General features: G+C 39.6%; 1 protein-coding gene across 8 annotated transcripts in view; it reads right to left on the minus strand.

The window, feature by feature from the left end:
• The window catches only part of POLG2 (DNA polymerase gamma 2, accessory subunit), a 44,950-nt gene extending 22,148 nt beyond the window's left edge, over window positions 1–22,802 (minus strand). For 2 of the 8 annotated variants that reach the window (XM_027624815.2, XM_027624816.2), the window contains exons 1-9: window positions 22,158–22,802; window positions 17,924–18,050; window positions 17,699–17,804; window positions 16,503–16,676; window positions 11,433–11,573; window positions 9,320–9,400; window positions 6,765–6,865; window positions 4,475–4,592; window positions 20–156 (exon numbers count right to left, since the gene is read on the minus strand). In XM_027624815.2, the coding sequence (XP_027480616.1) occupies window positions 20–156; window positions 4,475–4,592; window positions 6,765–6,865; window positions 9,320–9,400; window positions 11,433–11,573; window positions 16,503–16,676; window positions 17,699–17,804; window positions 17,924–18,050; window positions 22,158–22,719 (1,547 nt within the window). In that variant the 5' untranslated portion in view covers window positions 22,720–22,802. Of the gene's footprint in view, window positions 1–19; window positions 157–1,397; window positions 1,419–1,810; window positions 4,593–6,764; window positions 6,866–9,319; window positions 9,401–11,432; window positions 11,574–16,502; window positions 16,677–17,698; window positions 17,805–17,923; window positions 18,051–22,157 lie in introns of those variants that run through there. The other 6 variants (XR_003525157.2, XR_003525158.2, XM_027624821.2 and 3 more) reach the window with 6 other exon arrangements.
• Between the last annotated feature and the right edge of the window lie 2,459 nt (window positions 22,803–25,261).

Consider the following 25,261-nt stretch of genomic DNA (forward strand, 5'->3'; position numbering starts at 1 on the left):
AAATGGGAAAAGGTGGTACCTGCAGGGTAATACCAGGCAGCACAAAAGCCTTGCGGGGAGGACCGTCTGCCCCTTCTGCTCCCAGGGCTGGTGGATTACAACCGGAGGAGACTGCCTTCTCTCAGTGATGCTTCTCAGGAAGGATGTAAAGGAGACCTAACCGGAGGAATGATCGACAGTTCTGTGATGCCTGAAGCTCAATGTTTTTTCCTTTCTTCTTTCCACCTTTGAGGGACACGGACTGTGCCCTCAACTCTTCCACAATACACTGTACCAGAGGCTGTAACTGATTTACAGGTTAGAAAAATTAGACACCTAAGGACTACAGTGATCTCCAAGCATGCCTTCTTGGCCCCTCAAACATCCTGTGGGGAAGGAGGCAGATGGAGAAGGGCCAGAGCAGGATGCTCGAGAAAGGGCCCAGTGCAGGGGCTCCTCTTGCCAGGTCTAAGAAGGGTACTGCTCCCTGTCTTCTCCTGACCGCCATCACCTGTCAGAGCTCCTTAACGGGTCTCCCTGCTTCCCTCCTACTCTTCTGCATCCCATTCCCACAGTAATCTTTTCAAAATAACAGTATGTCCCTTGTCTACTTAAACCATCCCCTCCTGCCCCAGTGGCTTCCGGAAGACTTGCTGGGGCCACCATGGCTCTAAGTGATGTGGGTCCTGACCACCTGTCCGACCTCATCTTCTACTCATCTCCCCTCCGCTCACCTCCTTCAGCCCCCCTGGCCTGCTTTCTGCTCCTTGGTCACTACCTTCTCCCTCCTAAGGGCCTTGGCACTTCCTAGTCCCTCTGTCCAGGATGCTCTGCCCCAGATCCTCACATACCTGGCTCCTTTGTATCATTCAGCCTCAGTTTGAAGGTCACATCCTCTGAGCGTCCCTGACCACCTAGGCAAAGCACACAACTACACCCATGATCTAGCACATCATCCTGTTCTATTACCTACAACACTATCACTATCCGAAATTACCTGAAATTGTCCATGAGCATACCTGCTTAGTATCTGTTCCCACCTCTCTACCCCCAGAAAGGTCTATCTTGTTCACCACTATATCCCCAGTACCTACAGTCCCCAGGACTTAGGTGCTCAAAAAAGCCTTTTTTGAATGAACAAAATGAACAAATATATAACACATATAATAACAGGCCAGGAGAAGCACAACTGAGAGAAATTTCTCCCATGCTTCCTTACAGGAAGACGTGGTATAACAGAGCAAACAAATGCCTTCAAGAATACTCTCACAGCAGGGTGCCTGGGTAGCTCAGTCTGTTAAGCCTCCAACTCTTGGCTTCAGCTCAGGTCATGATCTCAGGGTTGTGAGATCGAGGCCAGCAGTAGGCTCTGTGCTCAGTGCTGAGTCCGCTTGGGATTCTTTCTCCCTCTCCCTCTGCCTCTTGTGCTCTTTCTCTCTCTAAAATAAATTTTTTTTTAAAAGAACACTCTTATCATTAAATTATAAAAATGAAATTTAAACTTTTTTTAGAAAAGATTTTATATATTTATAAATATATAAATCTCATGACCCTGAGATCATGACCTGAGCTGAAGTCAAGAGTGGGCTGCTTAACTGACTGAGCCACCCAGGCGCCCCTGAAATTTAAACTTTTAAGTTGACATATGGTGGTCATATTGGTATGGTAATTCTGAGATTGCCACAATTAAGGTGAAATCAAGCAAATGAGCAGTTGTAGGCCATGGCTTTCTAATTATCACCCTCAGTATTTTTTTTTTTTAAGATTTTATTTACCAGAGAGAGAGAGAGCGAGCGAGCGAGCGAGAGCATGAGCAGGGGAAGTGGGAGAGGAAGATGCAGACTCCCCACTGAGCAGGGAGTCTGATGCAAGGCTTGGTCCCCGGACCCTGAGATCATGACCTGAGCCAAAGGCAGAAGCTTAATGGACTGAGCCACCCAGGTGCCCCAGCCCCTCAGTATTCTTGAGAACTGGGATTTTGGAATGGAAGAGATACAGATGTATGATAAAAGAGATTAAGTAAAAGCCCTGCAGTCCTAAAAAGCTTGAGGGGACATTTTTGGGGTGATGGAAATGTTCTATATTGTCATTGTGGTGGTGGTTACACATTTGTCAAAATTCGTAATTTGTACATTTAAAATAAGTTTATTGAATATAAATTTTATCCCAACAAAGCTGATTAACAACCCTGCCCCACCCCCCGCCACACTGCAGTGCTGAATTTGAATATAAAGTACTGGTATGAATTCATGACTTTTTAAATTCAGGGTGAAACACACACACACACTTACATATCTGCTAGTACTGAACACTGAAAAAGCCTAGAAACAAAGACCACCTTCTAACAATGAGTATCCCCAGTACTCAGATACAGCTTCCAAATACCATTTCCCATTAAAAGGAAACAGGACTTCTTACAGAAACTCTGAAATATACAAGCTATTAAAGACTACAGAAGTTGTGTCAAAATGACTCCAGGCCAACTTGAAGAGGCTCCCACTGGCCAAAGATAGGACAATTTGAACATCAAAGAGAACAACTTTAAAGGAAACAAATCTGCATTTATCCTACCTCTCTCACACCTCTAAGCAATTAATAGATGAGATGTTTTTACAGAAGTATTCTAGCTAATGAATGAGGAAGAAAGAGAATCAGAATATTACCGTTTTGATCAATGATTGTTAGCATCCCCAAAAGAGAAGCTACCAGACAGTACTGCCTCCTGATAGAACACAACAACCTAGGAAAAATCTTGTCCCCCAAAATTAAACTTGAAACTGATTAAGCCTTTGGATTCAACTTCCAAATCCTTAGGAAATTATATATAGACAGGAACTGGTTAAACCATCATGGGGATGCAATAAGCAAAATCCAAAGAGTAACAAACCCCATAATAGGCAGCCCAATTTCTTAAAAAAAAACAGAGACTAAAAGACCTAACAATCAACTTCAATTTTATGAAATTATAAGACAACTGAAAACTGAGTAGATATCTGATATTAAAGAAATGGTTTTTAAAAACTTTTTATTATGAAAATTCTCAAACATGCACAAAAATAAAAAGGCAATACAATGAACCCTCATGTTCTCATCACCCAGCTTCAACAACTGAGAGATATTATTATTTTTTATCTATAATACACCACCTTTTTTAAACTGGAGAATCTTAAGGCAAGTCTCAGATATCATATAATTTCACTCAAAAATATTTAAGTATGTGTCTCTTTCAGATAAGGACATTTTTAAAAAAAGTCATAATACCATTATCACACATCCAAGAAAATTGTCAACAATTCCTTAATACCATGTAATGTTCATTTTTTTTTAGGTGTGATAATGGTTAACAAAAGACACTTAACTAAAATACTCACAAATGAAGGGAGAGCTGCAATCTGCTTCCAACTGATATGGAAGGATGGTTGTTGGGTGGATGAGGCAAGATGTTCACAGATTGATGGTTACTGGTGCTGGGTGATAGCACTTGGGGTTAATTATACTATTCTTCTTATGTTTGGAATTTTTGTCAGGTGAGTAATGATAGTATAATTAACACAAACATAACCAGCACATAAAAGTTCAAAGATTTCTTTTAAATATACCTATTAGAACCAGACACAAAATACACCGTAATATTAGATTATACCATCTAACATTTATTTTATCTTGCTTTTCAAAAATCAGTAAGTGTTCTAATTTTTTAAAGTTTAGTTTTAGGTTAATCTTCAATATTTGACAGTACACATGTGGCAGATTCTATAAAGACTCCTTCTTCCCTGATAATAAAACCCATTTCAAAGAGGATAAGACACCACCAAAGCCCTAAGGCAGAAGTTGTGTTTGATCCAAATAAATCATGATATTCTCATTCCCTTGGGCAGTGACTGGCCTAGGGATGCCCAGGTGACCCAGTTCTGACCAATGAAATGTAAACAAGTCCTTTGATTGGGATGTCTGGGAAAGTTTTTACTTTCCCAGTTAAAAAGGGAAGAGTTTTGGCTGGTTAGCTCTTGTCTTTTACTTTCTTCCTGACTAGAATGTGGACAAGAAGGCTAGACATACAGCAGCCACCCTGTGACCACAAAGCAGCAAGTATAAAAATAAAAGCCAACATACCCAAGATGGTAGAACAGAAAGGTATCAAGAGCCTGGGTCACTAACTATAGAGGAAACAATTATACTAGCTCTGGACAGTCTACCCTCCTAGACTTCTTGTTACGAGAAAAACAAACTACAATTTGCTTAATCCAATATAGTGGGATTTTTGTTTCTTGTAGCTGAACATATTTCTGATAGAATGTAATCCATTAAGAAATATAAGTAATAAAAACTGAATTAAAAAAGCAACAAAAATGTCCACATCATAAAAGTAAAGGGGCTAAAAACAAATCTGTTAATATAAGACAATCAAATTAGGAAAGGAGAATATTTATTACACAAATATTAAAATCTATACATTCTTAGCTGATGATATATACTTGATTAAAAAGTCTTTTACTTTGGATATATGCATCATTTCCTTCATTGTGGTGTCTCTACTTCTCAGATGTATTAACCCATTCTCCAAAGTAGCTTCAGTAATCAAAACTGTGAACAGGATACTCATTTCATCGTATCTAAGGAAAAAAGTAGTTAAACAAAATATATGAGCACAAATACAAATTGTAAATTCACCATATTACCAGCTTTAATTACTTTAGAATCCAGCCACTTTCCAGAGTCATAAAACTCAAAAGCAGGGCTTGAGAGTTGGACCAAAAAAACACTTTTTTTAAAGTTTCTGAACCATATTCAAAGTAAATTTCTCAGAAAGTTTCTCTGACTTATTGTAATAGATGAAAAATCATAAAAGAAAATAAAATCTAAGAAATAAACACTGGTCCTCAATACATCATTTGGGGTGAAATTATGGATGAACCTCAGAATAATCTCAGCCTTTTGATGCTTTATACAATCCAAGAAACATTACTTTAGACTAAATCTCTTATAATACTACTCTGATAAAGATCTTGTATACAACAAATTATACCAAAATCATGCTTACCTAATATATAACTTAGAATGGTAACTTATCATTTCTAGTTCAGCAATAACTGAATATATCCACACTGGCCTTCTTTCTGTTTACCCAAGACACATGATTCTCATTGTCTGTTTTCTTTATAGGACTCCATCAGAAATTATTTATCTGTTTACTTGTTTATTGTCTACTTTGTCCTACTAGAATATAAGCTTCATAAGAACAAGAAATTTTTCTGTCTTGTTTACTGCTGTTATCAAAGTGCATAAAACATAGTTAACTGTGGGGGCACCTAGGTGGCTCAGTCAGTTGAGCAACTGACTCTTGGTTTTGACTTGGGTCATGATCTCAGGGTCGTGTGATCGAACCAGCAGTGGGCTCCGCACTCAGTGTGAAGTCTGCTTGAGATTGTCTCCCTCTCCCTTCCCCTATTTGCGTATGCGTGTGCACACAACCCCCTCCCCAAATAAATAAAATCTTTTTAAAAAATCCTCTTAAAAAACCATAGTATGTACGCTTAATAAATATTTCATTAAAAATATTCTGGGATAATAAAGACTTTACCATTCAAAAGACCACTCTAACTTGATAATGTTCACTCAATTATCCTTAAATGACTCAAAGGATAAGACTTTAGAACTCAGGGACTGGAGAGTTCAAGCACCACCACTTTTATATGAAACCATTAACTGCTTTACTATAGAAACTTATTTTTCCTCTGACATCATCTGAAAGGTGATTTTAACAAGTTACTAGAGAACTGAAGAGAAAAACATAAAGTTTCCCAACTTTTCACCCAAAAGATAGATATTCAACACAAAAAGCTACGAAGGTAACAAATGCAAAGGAGGGAAGAATGGATTACCTTAAAAATGGAAGTTAATGAAATAGCAGGGGCTAAGACTGGAGACAGAAGATCAATCAGGAGATTACTACAAGAATCCAGCCAGAAGGAGCACCTGGGTGGCTCAGTCGGTTAAGCGTCTCTGCCTTTGGCTCAGGTCATGATCTCGGGGTCCTGGGATCGAGCCCCACATCAGGCTCCCTGCTCAGCGGGAAGCCTGCTTCTCGCTCCCTCTGCACCCCCCCCCACTTGTGCTCTATCTCTCAAATAAATCAATAAATAATCTTAAAAAAAAAAAAAAAGAACCCAGCCAAAAGACACCGGTGACTTTAATGTGGGTAGTGCAGTGAGGATGGAAAGAGATGGATCTGATACTATTTAGGAAGCAGGCTGACAACATTTAGTGATGAACTGGGGGTGGTGGAGAGTAAGGAAGAGGAAGGAGTTAAGGATGATAAATCCAGGTATCAGTCTGGAGCAACTGGGTGAATAGAGGTGCTGATCACTGAAACTAGTTCTCTGTCCTTTGGGATGGAATTATCTTCCACTCAGCCTCAGAATGAACCACAGCACCAACAAGGAAAAGGCACTCCATTCGTGTTCCCTCAATCCTGATTCAATAAATGCATCTACACATAACTGCATCCCTGATAAAATGATAAACTCAGGTGCACATACTACATGACATTAAGTGTTGAACTTGCACATAATATGTGCTCAAATATACCAGTGAATATTGTTCCCTGCTGTAGCAATTAACTAGGGGTATGGGGTATAAATGGGAAAGTTAGGAATATTTTTAATTATATATATATATTTACATTTATTTAGAAGGATATTTAGAAGAGATTTCTATTACTCGTAAAGACACATATGATAAAAAACTGAACAGACATACATATTTTAGTGACAAGACAATCTTACTTTGAATAAAGTTGTTCAAATGAGGACTGCACAGTTTCCATATAACCAGGCCACACAGAAATTCCATTTTCTAGTAATTCATTAAATAACCCTTGACAGACCTGAGGAAAAAAATACAAACAGTTCAAATATAACGAAGTAAAAGTAGCTAGAATGACTACCCTGTTTTTGTGAAACCACAAATCACTTTTTCCAGTCCTTAACACGAGGCATAAATTCTTATAGTTATGTGATCATATTGTTTACAATTCATACACTGTATACTTACTAATTGCATACTTCCTCTGAAAATGAAATTAAGCACTGCAAAGCTAAATACTAAGTGCAAATCTTCCCTAAGAGAAAATTTTATAACAGATACAAGCATTTTTATCATCATCATTACCCTTCAAAACAGGAACAAAACCGAAACAGATTCTGTCAGAAAAAAGCATAAGTGCAAAGGGCCGTGCTAACTGTGAGCTCATCTGAGAGCTGGCAACTGAGCCCCAGGGTTACACCACCACCTCAGGAAGAGAAGAAAGAGCCAGTAAAGGAAACAAAGGAGTAGCCAGACAAGTATGAAGAAAATGAGGAGAGTGGTGTTCCTGAAGCCAACTAAAAAAAAACGTTTCAAGAAGAGAATGATTGGTTTTAAGTGGGAATGCTGGACACAAAGCCTGACTGGAAATACAGAATAATGAGTAATATTACATAATAAATTTTACTGTTTTCTTCACAAGCAATGGTGAGGCAAAACAAAACAAAAATTTTATTTTTATTTTTTTCAAGATTTTATTTGTTTGACAGAGAGAGAGACAGCGAGAGAGGGAACACAAGCAGGGGAAGTGGGAGAGGAAGCAGGCTTCCCGCAGAGCAGGGAGCCCGACATGGGGCTCGATCCCAGGACCCTGGGACCACGACCTGAGCCGAAGGCAGATGCTTAACGACTACGACTGAGCCACCCAGGCGCTCCCAAAGCAAAAATTTTAACCCTTAACAATTGGGAGCTAAAACTCTAGAGCAGGATTTCTCCCCTTCCACACTGCTGACGTTAGGATATTTAGCAGCATCCGTGGCCTCCCTGAGATGCCTATAGCACTCCCTTTCCCACTTGTGACAACCAAAAATGTCTCCAGACAACACCAAATGGCCCAGCAGGGGAGGGCGGCCGTGGTGGGTGGGGGAGGGCATGCCTGAGCTACAGCACTGTTTCTCAGACTTCTCCAACTTTCTCAAACTGGAATCCCCTGGAGGGCTCGTCAAACACAGGTTGCTCTGCCTCATTACCAGAGTTTCTGATTCAGCAGCTCTGGGGTGAGGACCAACAATGTGCATTTCTAACAAGTTCCCAGGGAAAGACCAATGAGTGTGAAGGTACTTGATATTTTGGGGATAGGTGAGAATATAAATATTAATAAGTCTAAGAAGTTAACAGAGAAAAATAAACATCATTGTGGATTTTATTTTAAAAAGTTAGTGGTTGACAACAAAAACATCTGCTCTTCCTGTTGGGAGGTAGAAGAGAAGTAGCTCTGGCCTAAGGAAATGAGAACCCTCACACCATGAGAATACAAACAGGTGCAGCCAATCTGGAGACAATCTCACTGACAATAGTGAAATTAAGGATATGTGTCCATTTTATCCAGAAATTCCATCTCCATGTATATAACCAGCAAAACCCCTTGCATAGCCCAGAAAGTTCTGTGCTACCACTGAGGGAAAAAAAGTTAAAAACAGAATGAGATATACAACATACTCCCTTCTGGTAAATTAAAAACACACAAGGGACAAAATACTACTATGTTCTTATATGTAAACAAAACCAAAACAAAACAAGACCTGCAATTGCAATGACAAAAATTTAGGGAGCAGACTTTTTTGTCCTTCAAGCAAAACAAAACAAAACAAAACCCCAAGGACCTTCTACTACAAGGGTCTTGGGGAGGCTGCCACAACCCCAGGGGGAAAAGTGGAAATTAAACCACTACCTTCCCTTCCCCTGAGTGCACTATCCCCACCTTCCCACACCTCTCCACAGGAGCCTAAGAAAGCTGGGTGAATCTTGCTAGTGTCCTCACTCAGGTGCTGGGTGGGTATGAGTCACCCAGGACCCAGCATGACGGCTGAACAGGTGTCTGGAAAGAAACTAAAACCACCCTCGTGGCTTCTCAAGAGTGTTTAATTAGACCAGATAGATTAGAAGAACCAAAATAAGGTATAGATCTAGAACCTGTGCTTATACCAATAAGTATCAGGTTAAAAATGTTAAGTGAGCAAGAAATAATTCACTAGACATCTGTATGAATACTTGGATTAACAAAACTATGCATACTCATTTGAAAAAGGCAACTATGAGTAAGTATGACTTTAACAGCAAAATCACTGAGCTGTATGCAGCTTCTTTTATATACTATGCTTCAAGTTATCTATAATAAACCACAGTATTTATCCACAGCTATTTAATTAAATTTTTAAAAAAGCAAATGAATCAAAAATTTAAACAGTAAAGTTACTCATTTATTTGAAGTAATGGTTATAATTAAAATCATGATAGTAAAACTCATTTAACCCACCTGTCTTAATTCCACCGTTGGGCCTCTTCCCACATCCAAAGCAACCTTAACAGGGGCTAAACAAGGGTGAAGTTTAAGTACCTAAAGCAATTGAAAGAGATGGGGGGGGGGAAAGGATAGCACATCTTGTTTAAGTGTAACACAAGCATCATCAAACATGGAACTTCTTAAACCATAAAAATTTTGTGTGAAAATGGAAGCTAGCTGAGATCATCAATCATGTAATGATGTATTCAGCTGGCTATTATCTAGCTGCTCATTGATTTCTCCACTAGATATTCTGCAGAGGTAATTTCACTTGATACTCTCCCGTTTTCTGACAACTCCATTTTCCCTCAATCCAAATTCTGGGTATCACTGCCCTCCCTACCCAGCCCCAGCCATGGGACTCATCAATTGAACTTTCTCTTGCCAAAACCTACCACTCTTCTTATTCATCCATCCACTCAACAAACATTTGAATGGCTCCTTGGTGCCAGAAACAGTTCTAGGTACTAGGGACAAAACTCCTTGCCCCTCATGGTGGGGATAAAGAGATAATAGACAAGTAAATAATATATCTGAAGGTGGTTAAGTGCTTTAAAAAAGCGGGGGAGGAGATAGGAAGTGCTGGAGAGGGGTGGGTTGGAGAGGACTGTTTGCAATTTTAAATAAGGTGGTAAGAGGTCTCTCTGAGGTGACATTTGACCGAACACTTAAAAGGTGGTTCTGGATCCTGGAGGGAGACCATTTCAGGCAAAGGGGAGAACAAATGACGAAGTTCTGAGCTGGAAGCACGACTGACATTTTCTAGAAACAGCAAAGGGGTCTGTGCTATTGGAACAGAATGAGTAAGGTGGGGGGTGGAGGAGGTCAAAAGGGAAGGGTTTTGTAAAACACTTTAGGGGCTTTGCCTTTTCCTCTGAAGGAAACAAGGAGCTTAGTGGAGTGTTCTGGGCAGCGGGGCAAAGTAACATGTACCTTTTAAAAGGGCCACTCAGTGCTAGTGGGAGGGGATGGTAGTGGCTTAGAGCAGAGTGGAAAGAGGCCAAGTGGTAAGAAATGGTCAGATTCAGGATATATTTTGAAGACAGAGTCAAATGGTTTTTGCTGATGATTTGGATGTGGGGTATGAGAGATAGAAAGGATCCCTCGTTTGCTATATATCCTATAAATTCCAAGCCCTAGAACAATTCTATAATGCGACTTTCTTTATGGGCATATCAGGCTAAATGAACACTGCATAATAAATAAATCATTCAGCTATGCAAAGTGGTACTACAAATTCATGGTTTCCAAACCCAGTTGAGGACTCAACATGTTGAAACTTTTGATTTGGGGCAGCTCCCTTTCACATTCAAGGGGAATATGAATACTCTAAATTCTTGCCACTTAAACCTCTACTCCTCCACATTTTAAGCTAATAATCCTGCTTTCTAATTCCCTAAGAAAATAGAGGATATGAGGAAAACTTCCTTCAAAGGCTAAACCAGCCCTGGTAGCCTATTTATATCTATACCATCATTTTTCTCCTCTGTGCTTTTTCAAGTAACTCCTTTTCAAGACCAATCCCTCCACTAGTGTTCTTGATCCTGTTTTGACCCTTAATGTTTCTTCCAAAATCTCACTCCTTTAAGCATTTATTTTCTTTCCTATAGCTTCAGTCCCTCTTCTCTCTTGATTGTGAGCCCATAAACATGTCCTTGACCCAGGCCCAAAGATAGCTCCTGTGATCTAGTGAATAGCCACTTGGGGTCAGACTAGAAGCAGAGAGGTCAATCTCACAAGTTTTGCTAGTCTGACATAGTCCTGCTTAACACTCTGTGATACAAATAAATGTAAGCCACCGAGGGAAAGGCTCAGGGGCTAAGAATCAGAGATTACTCTCTACCTGTCTGCCAGGATCAAAGAGAAATGCCTCTGAGATTACCCAATAGGAATGCCTTGTTCTATTCTGTGAGAACCTGCTTATTACTTCTGTGGCCAGATTCTAAAAAATGAAAAATGTAAAATAACCTGCATGGAAAGAAATTTATTACTCACAGTTTGTGTTAAAAAACCAAGCCCACTAACATATGATGGAAAAACATATATTTTTAGTTTCCCAAGTTTATCTCTGAAATATCAAAAGCACCTTTCTATGAAGATTCTTCTTCCTTGTAAACGAGTTCTCTGTGAGCTGGAAAGAATCGTAGAGGTAAGCCAGCACACCTCGGTCCAGATTTCCATTAACAGATAAAACATGTGGAACCACATTTTTTCGTCCATCTCGGCCCTTCAAAGAAAAGTAGAACAAAAATACAGAATCTGTTAGCAGAGCTCTCTCTTAAAACTATAGACTTATAGAATCAGAACACAAACTTACAAATTCATTCTACAAAGCATCCACTCTGGGCAAACCCTGTGCTATGCACTGGGCCCACAAAAATGGTTATGACCTATTCCCCGCTCTCAGGGAGATCAGGGTTCAGATCAGTGAGTCTCAACTGGCTACGTATTAGAACTGTCTTGAATTTTAAAACGTAAAGGTTTTATGCTTGGGCCCCACTCCCAGAGATTCTGAACTACCTGGATGGGAGTGGGACCTCAGCATCACTATTTTTCCAATGGTCCCTAGGTGAGCATTATAATAAAGAGGATAATATTATAATAAAGTTCAGCAGGGCCCTTAGAGAAAAAAACTGGTATGGTTAGGGATAGGGGTTTGGAGTATAATCTCTGGAAATGAAAGGTTTTTATATTAAGCAAACCTCTTTTAAAAACCCGGTTTGGGGTATTTACTTTAAGGCTATAATTAAGAATATAAAATATACTGTAATGCATGATATAAATCAGGGATTGATAAACAGACTTATTATTGCCTTTCTTTTAAACTGATAATCACCTCAAATTTTTTCAATGTCAATCCTAAAAATTTAAAAGGTTTTGCATATAAACAGTTCTACCTTCATTCTTTTTTTACTATCATCACAGTCATCTGAACATTCATGTAATTCTCTAATACTTAAAAAAACAATTTGTCAATCCTCACCTTCTATTAATTATCCATGATCAAGCACAGTCTTCATTAACACATATGTATTGGCTTTTTTTATTAAAGATTTTATTTATTTATTTGACAGAGAGAGAGACAGCAAGAGAGGTAACACAAGCAGGGGGAGTGGGAGAGGGAGAAGCAGGCTTCCCACGGAGCAGGGAGCCCGATGCGGGGCTCAATCCCAGGACCCTGGGTTCATAACCTGAGCTGAAGGCAGATGCTTAACGACTGAACCATGCAGGCACCCCTTTTTAAAAAATATTTGAGACAGAGAGAAAGAAAGTATGTGAGCATGCGTGGGGGGCAGAGGGAGAGGGAGAAGCAGGCTCCCCACTGAACAGAGAGCCTGACGTGGGACTTGATCCCAGGACCCTGAGATCATGACCTGAGCCGAAGGCAGACGCTGAACAACTGAGCCACCCAGGCACCCCTGTATTGGCATTTTAAACCCATTTTAATGGCATATGGTACTGTAAAGATTAATGTAAATTTGTCCTCAAAAGGCAATACTTTTAAAATAAGCTGAAATCAGAGAGGGAGACAAACCATGAGAGACTCTTAACTACAGGAAACAAACTGAGGGTTGCTGGAGGGAAGGTGGGTGCAGGGATGGGGTAACTGGGTGATGGGTATTAAGGAGGGCACTTGATGTAATGAGCACTGGTGTTATATGCAACTGATGAATCACTGAATTCTACCTTTGAAACTAATAATACGCTGTATGTTAATTAATTGATTTTAAATTTTTAAAAAAGGCAGTACACTTCCTGAAATCTGGGATTCTATTCTAACTTTATTAGTTGATGTCTTTTATACATTTATAGAACTGATACTTAATATAACTCAGGCGCTGCAAGCTACTGTGGTGCCATTTGAATATAAAAAAAGACTAAATCATATTTAAATATTAAGAAGACTTTAATGTTGTTTTTTTTTTTTTAAGATTTTATTTTTAAGTAATCTCTGTGCCCAGTGTGGGGCTTTGAACTCACAACCCAGAGATCAATCGAGTCACACACATGCTCTATAGACTGAGCCAGGCTGGTGCGCCTATTGTTTTCTAATTCTTTGAAAATTTCATATCCAAGGATGTAGAGATATCCAATGGCAACTCTTCTTAGCTAAAATACCTGATTTCTCATACCATCCAGAATGAATTTCTATCCTAACTCTGTTCTTCAGACTTTACTGATCTGCTTTACCACTCTAAAAATCCCTCCAAGAATATATTTAGATGTTAACTGTAAAATTTACTAAAAACAAATACAAAATAGCCTAAGAAGCCTTTCAAAAAAGCATATTAAATGGCAGGAATTCTATTTATTATTTTATAACACTTTATGTCAACTAATGATGAACAATTTTGAGAACTGTGAAAATGGAAGAGCAACAATTTAATGGAGAGTAAAACTCTGCAAAATAAAGTTTTTCATTGAGACAGTGAAAGTTACCACAATAATGAACTAAATAAGAGACTAACAGCCATGACAAAGAGATTGTCTTTAAATTCCTAGTCATAAGATTGGGGTGCCTGGTTGGCTCAGTCAGAAGACCAAGAAGACCACTCTTGATCTTGGCGTCATGAGTTCAGTGTAGATTACTAAAAAAATTAATGAACTTAAAATTAAATTCCTAGTCACAAGATTGATTGGTTTTTAAGTATGATAATGACTATTTAACTATAATGACTATGATAACCAAGTTAAGTTTCATATGAGAGCTGAATATCGCAAAATAAAATGTGGTGGTGTTGAGGTTATGGGAAAATATTCATAAATAACCTTTTTAAATTTTTTTTAAAGATTTTATTTATTTATTTGAGAGAGACAGAATGAGAGATAGAGAGCACGAGAGGGAAGAGGGTCAGAGGGAGAAGCAGACTCCCCATCGAGCAGGGAGCCCCCTGATGTGGGACTTGATCCCGGGACTCCAGGATCATGACCTGAGCCAAAGGCAGTTGCTTAACCAACTGAGCCACCCAGGTGCCCCATAACCTTTTTAATTTTTTATTAGTTATCTTATTTGTATTTAAGATTAATCTACTTTCTCTAATAAGATGAGAACTACTATGTTTTAATTATTTTCAAGTTCCAAATACCTTTTCTCACTGAGAAGACTGTATTGTCACCAAATAGCACATAAAACTCCAGCTGCGGCCAGTCAGAAAATCTAAACATTCAAATCTGGAACCACTCAAGAGAGGGTCAGCATAGGGCTCAGCCACAATTCTATCCATCCACATGGCTTCTAAAACTTTGCACCCACTGGGCACCCTGAAAAATATTACAGCTATTTACAAAGTGCCCTGTGGGATGCAAAGGCAAAATTCCTTCTCTAAAAAAATTCTATCACCTGTTTAAATTTTTGAAAACTCTGTTTATTTTAGGAAGTAAATGAAGCACCTTTTTCCTTTGGCCAGTCCTGAGTTTGGTCAGCTGGCTAGTGCATCCAACTGGGGTTGACCCAGGGCCAAAGTTTTGGCCAGTGTGACTAGTGAAAAAGGGGACACTGAGGTTGAAGGCCAGGCTTTCTAACTTTCCTCCTTCTCTATGTTCTAGTCAGAGCACCTAGTGAGGGGGGCTATTAAAGGGAGGGGGAAGCAGCATGTCCACGGTCACGTTCTCTAACGTCTTTCTTCCTTTTTCCTTCCCCTGGGTTCAGAAGCTCATCTAGAGAACCTGGTGCGGTGGGACAAGGGGTGTGTCAGGGCTGATCTTTGCGTAATAACGGCAGGGAGTTTGGTTATATACAAGAAATGAAAAATCAATACACTAAAGATACTGGAAACCACGTTTCTCACTGTCAGAGAAGAGAATTACAAATGTGGAAAGAGGTAAAGCTAGAATAAATCCTGTGACATTAGACTAGAACCTGAAGAACTGGTATGAACTCCTAGTTTTTAATAATAGATAAATATAGACACAAATAGAGATAAGTGTGTAAACATAAATGTACGTAATTGCCTCAAAATATTTACTAGCTGTGTCCACATAAAGGGCCCAGAAGCAATGATACCCAGTTGCAAGGAGTACACCCAGTAGCAGAATCTCAAATTTTAAATACATTTTCCTCTAATAAGAACTAAGTTTCCCTGAAGAAATGGCTGACTCCACAGCTAGACCAAGAAACAAGATGATCCCAGAACAATTAGTTGCTACAAAAAATAGGAAGTGCTCAGAGAGTGATCGGGATATGTCAAAAGGACACTGGCCAAGTCTAGGACAATTTTAGCATCAAAGAATGCTAGTGACAGATGGTAACTCCTTGAGAAAAACAGGAATCTGTAAGCCCATAAAAAGAAAGAGAGGAGGGAAAAGCTCAACCCCACAGTATACTGTTGATAAATAAATCTAAAAGAAATAATGAAATAATAAAATAAAAAAAAGATACCATTTGGCTACCCTCATAGTAATCACTGATTTGCACAAGAATCACCAATGTATGCTGCAACTCGTTCAGTCAAAACGTGGTCAGAAACAGGTTATTTAGCACTATCTTAACCAAGAGATAAAAGTTAACATCACCAGTAACAAATATGGTATCATATGCCTCGTGATATGATGGCAGCATCATTTCTATGGTTTTCTAAGCAAAAATACATAAATCATGAGGAAACATGTCAGAAACTCCAACGGAGGGACATTCTACAAAGTAACTACAAAGGCCTGCATCCTTCAAAAATGTCAGAGTCATGGGCTGCCTGGCTGGCTCAGTCTGTAGAGCAGGTGACTCTTGATCTCCAGGTTGTGAGTTCAAGCCTCACACTGGGTGTAGAGATTACTTAAAAAAAAAAATCTTAAAAAAAAAATGTCAAGGTCATGAAAGACAAGATAAAATGAACTATTCCTGTGAAGGAGACTAAAGAGACATGACAACTACATGAAATCCTAAATTGGATAATGGACCAATAAAGGGCATTATTAGGATAATCACTTATATCTGAAGGATTACATGGATTGGATGGTCCTAATGGATGACTGGCACATTCCTGATCTTGATGGCCATGTTGTGGTTACACAGGTGACTGTCCTTGCACTTCAGAAATACATACTGCAGCATTAAGAGGTCATGGGGCCTCAAGTCTGCAACCTGTTCTCAAATGGTTTCAGAAATGATCAGTTAGAGAATATGCGTAAAGGATGGATAGGAGCTCAAGGTAAAACATACGTGTAATTGAGACTCATTTCCAGGACACATGTGTAAAAGTTCACGGTCTCCTAGATTCCACAGGGTCTCTATTAGCTCCTTTCCCCATGGGAAATTGTAATAAAGGTGGTTTCCTTTTCGTCCCTCTTCATCCTGACAATCGCTGCTGCTGAAGTTAGATGGACTCACAGCAAACTGGAAAAGAAAGTTAGTTTTTAAAGATTTATTTATTTGACAGAGAGAGACACAGTGAGAGCAGGAACACAAGCAGGGGGAGTGGGAGAGGGAGAAGCAGGCTTCCCGCAGAGTCGGGAGCCCGATGCAGGGCTCGATCCCAGGATCCTGGGATCACAACCTGAGCCGAAGGCAGACGCTTAACGACTGAGCCACCCAGGTGCCCCAAGAAAGTTTGTTTTATTAATTTATGAAACTAAATGTTAAAAAGTAAAGTTGCCCGAGACTTTTATGTGGCAACTGAATGAAACTGGTCAGGTCCCATATAAAAACTATGAAGTTCAATTAAATATGAGCAAATGTATTGCTAAAAATACTGTTTTTAGCCTGAAAGAACTACAGAGAAAAACTGCTGGAGTGATCTAGCTTTTTTTGGCCAGTTAATAAGAAGGGAAGGTGACCATAAACTAAGAGGGATAGAGAAGAAAGTGTATACTCACCGTTCTTATCCTCTGTGAAGAGTGTGATTATTTGTAATTATTCCACTTAATTGAGTGGGTGTTTGGGGATTTTTAAGAATTGGAGAAAAGCAAGACAATGATGAACCACAAATACCTACTCTTTCCTCTTCAGCATGTACTAAAACTTGATGATAAATCACAGAATCATCTTGACAAATACGGAGAGTTCATGGACAGAGGCAGGGAGCAAAGGCTGACGCTTTAAGGGTGTGCAAAGGTCAAACTCTATCCCAGCCAGGAATGCCAAGTAAGGCATCTGAACTCTAGCTCGAATGCAAAGCCTTATCGACAAAAGCTTCTGAGCAAGAGAGACATCAACAGATATTTTTTAACAAAGTAACTTTTTATATGGAACAATGAAAATCATTACAAAGAGGCTTTTATTTGTACTTACTGATTTATTAGAGCTGTCTCTTACAAACATAACAGCCCCACATCAATAAAATTTCATTTATTGTAGAGAAGTATTATCTCTGACACACTAAGACACTTCACCTATTAATGAGTAAATTAAGGGTATACCTTTCTCCACCACAGGAGTCGATGACGTAACCAGAAATCAAGCCACTGGCCTGCAGTTCTTGCTGAAGTAAACCAAACCAGTGAAGCCTCAGTCTTCTCACCGATTCTTTGGATAGCAGAAATATCAGATAGTTACTTACGTGAAGATTATATAATCTATCCTGAAGTGAAAGTGACTGGTTCTTGATTAAATACAAGGCCAAGTTATTTGCCATTTTTTGGTACCTTTTAACACCATCAGATGTCTGCTTAGTATCAGAAACAGGATGAAAACACACTCCAATCTGAGCAAGGCCATAAGGCAGTCTCTTGTTTACCAGATCCAGGCAATTAACATAGTGCTCCAAAGCACCTGTCAAAAGATAAATCTGTCACTGTATAAATCTATTCTATAAACCCAAGTCCTAAAGGTCAATTTATAAACAAATTAATATAATAATGCTAACACAGCAGTACAAGTAGCACGGAACTATTCAGGCAGATCTTAACTGATTACTACTTAGCTTCCCCACTTTTTAACTTGAGTTTCAAATCTATAAGAAAGTTGATAGTACAATAAATACCTGTACACTCTTCAGCTAGATTCACCAATTGTCAACATTCTGCCACCTTTTCTCCTTGTTCACCCCAAAACATTTCAGCACGTGTCTCCTAAAATTATTCTTTATACCATTATAAGATTAATAATACCGTAATTTTATATAAAATATGGTCGATACTCTATTTTCTCCAATTGTCACTCAAAATGTCATTTATTGTTGTTCTCTCTTTCCCTAATTAAGGCTCCTGCTCTGCATTTTGATTAGGTCTCTTTTAATCTGGAACATTTCCCCTGATTCCTCCCTCTTATCTAACTTTTAATGATATTGACTTTTGGTTTGAGTCCAGACCAGTCATACTCGAGATTTGGCTGATTGTTTCATTAACTCGGGTAAGTCATTTTTAGCAGAAATAAATACTACACAGTTGATGCATGTGTCTTCTTGCATTCTAACAGGAGGAAAATAATATCAAATTATACCATATTAATGAAACTGAATTTGATTACCTGGTTAGGCAGTGAATATCCATTCCCCAACAATATCCTGCTCAACAATCTTCCACCCAACATTTTAGAATCCATTGATGATCCTGCCTGAATCAATTATTATACTGGGGATTACAAAAATCACAAAATGGTGATTTTTCTGTCTTTCCTTCTACATTTATTTCATAGCTTCTGTAAAAAAAGTAAACTTTCTCCACCTCCTTCCCCTACCAGCAACCTCAACTATTTACTTTTCTGATTAACACTATAAATTTTTAATTTTAATGTGTTATGATCTATTACCATCAATACTTAATATTCAGTTTGTCTCAAATTTAGCCAGTGGGAGTCTAGTTCAAGCCACCATCTGTCCTTTTGACATGACCTCACCAGTCTTCAAGTAATTCTTTGCTTCCTAGCACCATAAAATGTCCCAAACTCACCTTGTACTTTCCCTGCCCCAGACCTGGGATAAGCCATTTCTTCAAGCACTGGTTCATTTTAGAAATCAAAATCTGGGTACTAGGTGTGTTCACTGCTATTGAGTGTCATTACTTCTAGGCCCTTTCAATGAAGAAAGTTAAGAATAATGTTTTTTAAAATTATGAGGTCATACTGATATTGCTGATTCAAATTTAACATTGCAAAGTTTATCCTTGTCTTTTATATTTGTATCTCATTTTTCTCACAGTGAAAATTTTGGTTCCTAATAATATTTATCTATCCATATATTTGCTTTATAACATATATGAAATAGCTTCAGAATTATAATTCCAACATTTCTATTTGGAATAAATCTAAGCTCAAGATTTCGTTGTAGTTCTTTATGCACTTAGATTATGTCCCATTAAATGACAGCATTGTGTTTAAGCTACTTGAGATTTCCATTTCTGGTAGATCAGCAAGATAAGAAAAGCTGGTCAAGAAACTTTAAAAAAAAATCTGCTTAAAGACTGAGCTATCAAGGCAGTAAGGACTTGAGGGTCCAAAATATGGAAAAAGGGAGGAGCAGAGAGGTGAACCCAACATTTAGGGTTGCTTTTCTAAATCTCAAGTAGCAGAGCTGAGAAGCTTCCTGACATCTTAAGGGACTGGGGAGTACAAAAACTGTAGTTCCTGGCTTCTCAAGGAGGAGGGGCCCTGGTAAACACTCCAGCCTTTCACTAGGGACACTCAAAGGGCTACACTGTAGGAGTAGAGATGAAAACCCTGAAGACCAGCCTCCAATAAACTTAATCCCAGATTGTATTAAGAAGATACGCTCCCACTCTCTGAAGCACCTGGGCGGCTCAGTCAGTTAAGTGTCTTGACTTCAGCTCAGGTCATGATCTCTGGGTCCTGGGATCAAGCCCTGAACAGGCTCCCTGCTCAGTGGGGAGCCTACTTCTCCCTCTCCCTCTGCTCCTCACCCCTGCTTGTGCTCTTTCGCTCTCTCAAATAAATAAAATCTTAAATAAAAAAAAAGATATGCTCCCACTCTAGCTGCCTGCCAAAAGCAAAAGTAAATCCTCCCAGGAAGAAAACAACACCCAGAAGCTCAAATTATGTCTAGAGTTTATACACAAATTACACAGAATATCAGGAGAAAAGTCCAATTGACCAAAGGCCCAGAGAAAAATAGATATATCTGAGTTATTGGATGTGGACTTTATAAAATGTGATTGTGTTCAAGAAAGTTGATGACAAGATGGGGGAAAGGTCTAACAGGTAATCTGTCACAGAAGGACAGAATAGAAAGGGACAATAACAATATCTGGAAATATAATGGCTAAAGATTTTTTAAAACTGTTCGTAAGTAGAGGCTACCAAAGTAGTTCAGACATGAAATAAAGAGAGCAAGGACCTTAGGAATAGAAAGAAGTGGTAAACTGGGTAATTCTAAGCTAAAAATACTAGTCAACTAAAGGATTCTGCAAATAAAGGAAATAAAGGAAAAATGTCTGGTATATCAATGGAGGTTTTGATGAATGGAAATCTAAGTGAGCTAAGTTTCATTCTTTTTTTTTTTTAAGATTTATTTATTTATCTCAGAGAGAGAGAGAGAGTATGCATGAGCGGGGGGGAGGGGGGTTTAGAGGCAGGAGAAGCAGACTCCTCACTGAATACAGAGCCCAACACGGCGCTCAATCCCAGGACCCTGGGATCACAACCTGAGCCGAAGGCAGATGCTTAACTGACTGAGCCACCCAGGTGCCCCTAAGTTTCATTCTCTAATAGGGATGAAAAGATTGATTTGTTTTGGACATGGTAATAAGTAGTGATTTAACTTGCCCCAAATAAAGACATCATGGAATAATTAAAGTAGTACAAATCAAAACTGTCACAAATATTCACCAGTTTGCTTTAGTTTGCTTTAATTATTAAGGAAAATTTTAAAAAGCTATAATGTGGGTACTAATTTTCAGAGAACCATGGACATTGGTTAAATTACTCTGTAGTGCCACTTAATTAAAATAGTACGGATAGCATTTTGCGGAGATGCTGTGGCAAGTCTGTCCTGTAAAGAACTTGAATTTTTGTTTCTTCAGAATCTCTGCGATTGTGTTCTATTTGACTTTAAAGGCAAATGATGGAGGCGCTGGCTGGCTCAGAAGAGCCAGGTGACGCTTGATCTCAGGGTTGTGAGTTCGAGCCCCACCTTGAGTGTGAGATTACAAAAATAAACTTTAAAGGCAAATGGTGCCCCACAAATTTCTGTGTATTCACTCAAGAATGTTATAAAGCTTGATTAGTTCTATTTTTTTTAGTCGACTCAAAAATCACTTAAAGGGGGGGCACCTGGGTGGCTCAGTCGTTAAGCGTCTGCCTTCTGCTCAGGTCACGATCCCAGGGTTCTAGGATCGAGCCCCGCATCAGGCTCCCTGCTCCGCGGGAAGCCTGCCTCCCCTTCTCCCACTCCCCCTGCTTGTGTTCCCTCTGGCTGTCTTTCTCTCTGTCAAATAAATAAAATCTTTAAAAACAAAAATCACTTAAAGGGCTCTTCAAACAACAGAGTGTAGATAGGTTTTCAGTAGGGAAATTTGGGAGAGGGGGGATTTTCTTTTTGCTCTAGAAGACCGAGCTCTTGATTAGCCTATTATGTGTAAAATTAAAGAGTAACTGTGGGAGTATTTACCAACATCTTGGTAACGACGAACAAATGATTCAATTTACTCCCAATCCTAGGGCTGCTCAATTGAACTGTAGGGTTGCCGCAGGAAATTGAGAGCGTCACCTGGTCCTTCAAGCCAGATTCTTTAAGGAAGAGTAACTATTCCATAGACCAGTTTTCTCCTTGGTAGAAACATCATCAATATACCCAATTACTTCAAAAAGATGAGAACCAGATAATTTCCTTTCCACGTGAATAAAGGACCAGTTGCAATCCGCGAAATCTAGCAAGTCTGCCTTTCCACCCCCATCTATTTTGAAGCATGAAATCGTGATGCATACCGTGAAGAAGGTTCTCCCGTAGTTTCCCAGAAGTTTTTAATAAGTTTTCAAGAAATGCTATTAGCTGTTCCTTACTCAGGTCTTTATCTTGCAAGATTTCGCGTAGAGTTTCTGCGGAAACTAACCTGAAGGCACTGTCCCCAGGCAGCGTAGGGCCAGACTTATGATGGAGGGCATCTACCGGGAAGACCTGCTCCCTGAACACCACCACTGAGGACCACCATTCTGCTGCCAGGTTCTTGCGCAACTCTATGCCCAAGGGGCCAAAGCCGGGGTGGCACCCGCTCAGAAGAGAATGTCGGCTAAGCTGCCCCTTGCTACCACTGAAGAAATGCCTTCTCTGACAGATGTCTACCAGCTCCTCGCTCCCCTCACCGGACTCGGGGGCTCCGGTCGGCTCGCTCCCCCGGGGCAGCTCCGCGTGTGATCTCACGGGCACTCCGAAGGAACAACTCCCTTCCAATAACGGCTCAGGCTGCCCCCCATCTACTCGACCTCCAAACCCAGACAACAGGCACCTGCAGACTTTCTGGCAGGCCCTGACCGCTGCACCAGAACGCATCGCCGGCGGCAGTTAAACAGCCCAGGCTCCCATTAACTGGTCGATCCGGGAAACCGCCACAACCATGAGCCCGGGAGCCAACTGCGCAGGCGCGACGGAAGTGACCAGAAGCGCGGCCGGCCACACCCGCGGAAGCGCGTCACCGTGTACGCGCTCCTGCCGCCGAGGGCCGGGCCCTGTTGCTAAGGCCGATGCAGACCTCCTGCCGTTTTTCGCCATTAAGCCCTGCCTAATTGTTAGGTCTTCAGCACCCATAAAGGTCGTTCCCGTCTACTTTTTCACTATCCTGCGGTACTGAGTCAGCCTTGCTTCTCAATTTTTTGCAAATCCCATCAAAATACTCAGGCTTTCCCCAAATCACCATTTAAATACACCTTTTCAAATTTAAGCTTTGGCGAAAGTAAACTAGTTCCCACTTTCGAGGTGGTTTAGAGACCCAGGTCTTAGCTGTTATTCATTGTAAACGCTGCCGCCATGCTGCCTATTTACAGGAGTGAGGATGGGGCTGTGACTGCGAACCGGGATAAGCTTTTACATGGTGGAGTTCTCAGCCAGCAGTGCTTGCACCCCCCCCGCCCCACCCCGGGAACATTTTTGAAGAGGAGCCCAGCTTTTTTAAACAAGCCGCCCGAGTGAATGTGGAAGCACATTGACAATCTCTAATATAAAGGCAAGTTCTTCTATCAGAACCCTTTCTACAGGCTCATCAAAACATGCAAAATGTGATAACCTGTTTTAACCTAGAAGGCACTTGTGACCTCACAATTTCTCATTTACACTCAGCCCTCAAAAATTGCCCAAATAGTGTCAATTGGCACAGCCCAGAGAAAAATGGTTGCTTCCAAAGCCCGTAATTCCTACCTCTAGCTTCCCTTAAAGTGGTTAGGATAACCTTGAAAGATTAATGCAGATCAAAGTACTACTAGATTCTATTAAACTACCAAGGGGCAGTTTATGAAAGGAGGGTGACAGCCTAGCAGTTAAATTTTAACTGTTAATTCATCATTATGTGTAACATGTTGCAGGACAGGCTCAAAAACATTCTATACAAGCACGTGTGCAGGAGTTCGTGTAAAAAAAAGCTAAGATCGTTTTGCTGTAAAATAATTGTTAAAAAAAATTTTAATTCCATTAAAAGCTGGGCTCTATTATCGTGTTTTCCAATCAGGAAACACACACCAGGGAAGAGGCCTATACACAAATAAATAAAAGCGAGAATGGGGAGAAAAATCACATTTATTAGTTCAGACAACCACAGGCTGGACACAACACATGCTAAAAAGTGGACTGTCTTAAAACTTACTTCAAAGGTAAATAGGTAAATGTTTTCCACAGCCCCACAATCATTTCAATAAATGTTTACAAATTAAAAGGCCGTTAGACATTAAACAGTAAAATATGTAATAAATACTCCAACCTACCCCAAAAGCTTCTTATAAGTTAAAAGTCATAATGAATTTGACTAACCATGCTATTGAAAACTGTTCAAGTCACTAGAGGCTGAATCAGTTTTCAATGTATTAGTCCTAAAAATACCACTTCCCCATTCCCTACCCCAAGCAAATTCTAGGTAAGTTTTACATTTTAGAGATAAGGCATTGACACCAATTAAAGCCTCAGTTTAATAACCAGAATTTAAGTGAAGTCTCATGAAGACCTCTCCTCTCCTGACAAAAAAGAACATATATACCAGACTCTGGGAAGACATCCAGACCTATTTCTAGTCATTACTGAAATGAAGTATTAGAAAGGTTGGTGAGCCAAAGTTAAATCTAAAACAAATCCCCCTCCTCCCCTGACCTTTCTAGCAATAAAAAACCATGTTGACCTAACAAGATGACTTGTACAATAGTCACTGTGCTTTTGGTTATGTTGCTTCCTCTTGGTTAATCATTAACTTCGACAGGATTTTCTTTGAATATGAATAGACCGTCCAGTTTGAAGTGCTCTAGAGTTCCCTGAATTATCAAAGACATTCATGATTCCCAGTGTAACCACAGTTAAGTGCCCCAAGAGCCTGAATACTACAATCTATATTAAATTCAAACTTAGCTCTTGGCCAAAGATCTTAACAGGTGTAAAGTCTTTTAGCTTTGTTCACCGTTTTGGTAATTTATAATAGAGCCAAAAGTTATTCCGAAAAAGTTATTTGGAGCTTTTCAAATGATAAAATTTTGCAAAGGAATAAAGTCATCCATGTTGCTCTCACACTAAGTTTGAGGGTGGGGCTATACAGTTGATTATTTCCTATTTTAATCTCCCTTCACCATCCTAACCATTAGGCTTTTAAATGACTCACCTGATGAGGTACGGACAGAGAGCCTTTATGCAATTTAGCCTACAACTGTATAATCTCATTTTAATTCTTGCACTATAAATAGGTCATTCTAAGAAGGGCCTTCTGATCTCCCCACTTCCCAAACCAAAATTAGAGAAAGGAGCAATTTGAGTTTTTATGGTAAAAAAAAAAAAAAAAAAAGACCATCTAAGCAAAATTTTACATGACATTATATATGTAAAATAAAGTACAATTTCCACTTAA

Source organism: Zalophus californianus, chromosome 16 (genome assembly GCF_009762305.2).
Source record: "Zalophus californianus isolate mZalCal1 chromosome 16, mZalCal1.pri.v2, whole genome shotgun sequence".
In the NCBI taxonomy this organism is placed as follows: Eukaryota; Metazoa; Chordata; class Mammalia; order Carnivora; family Otariidae; genus Zalophus; species Zalophus californianus.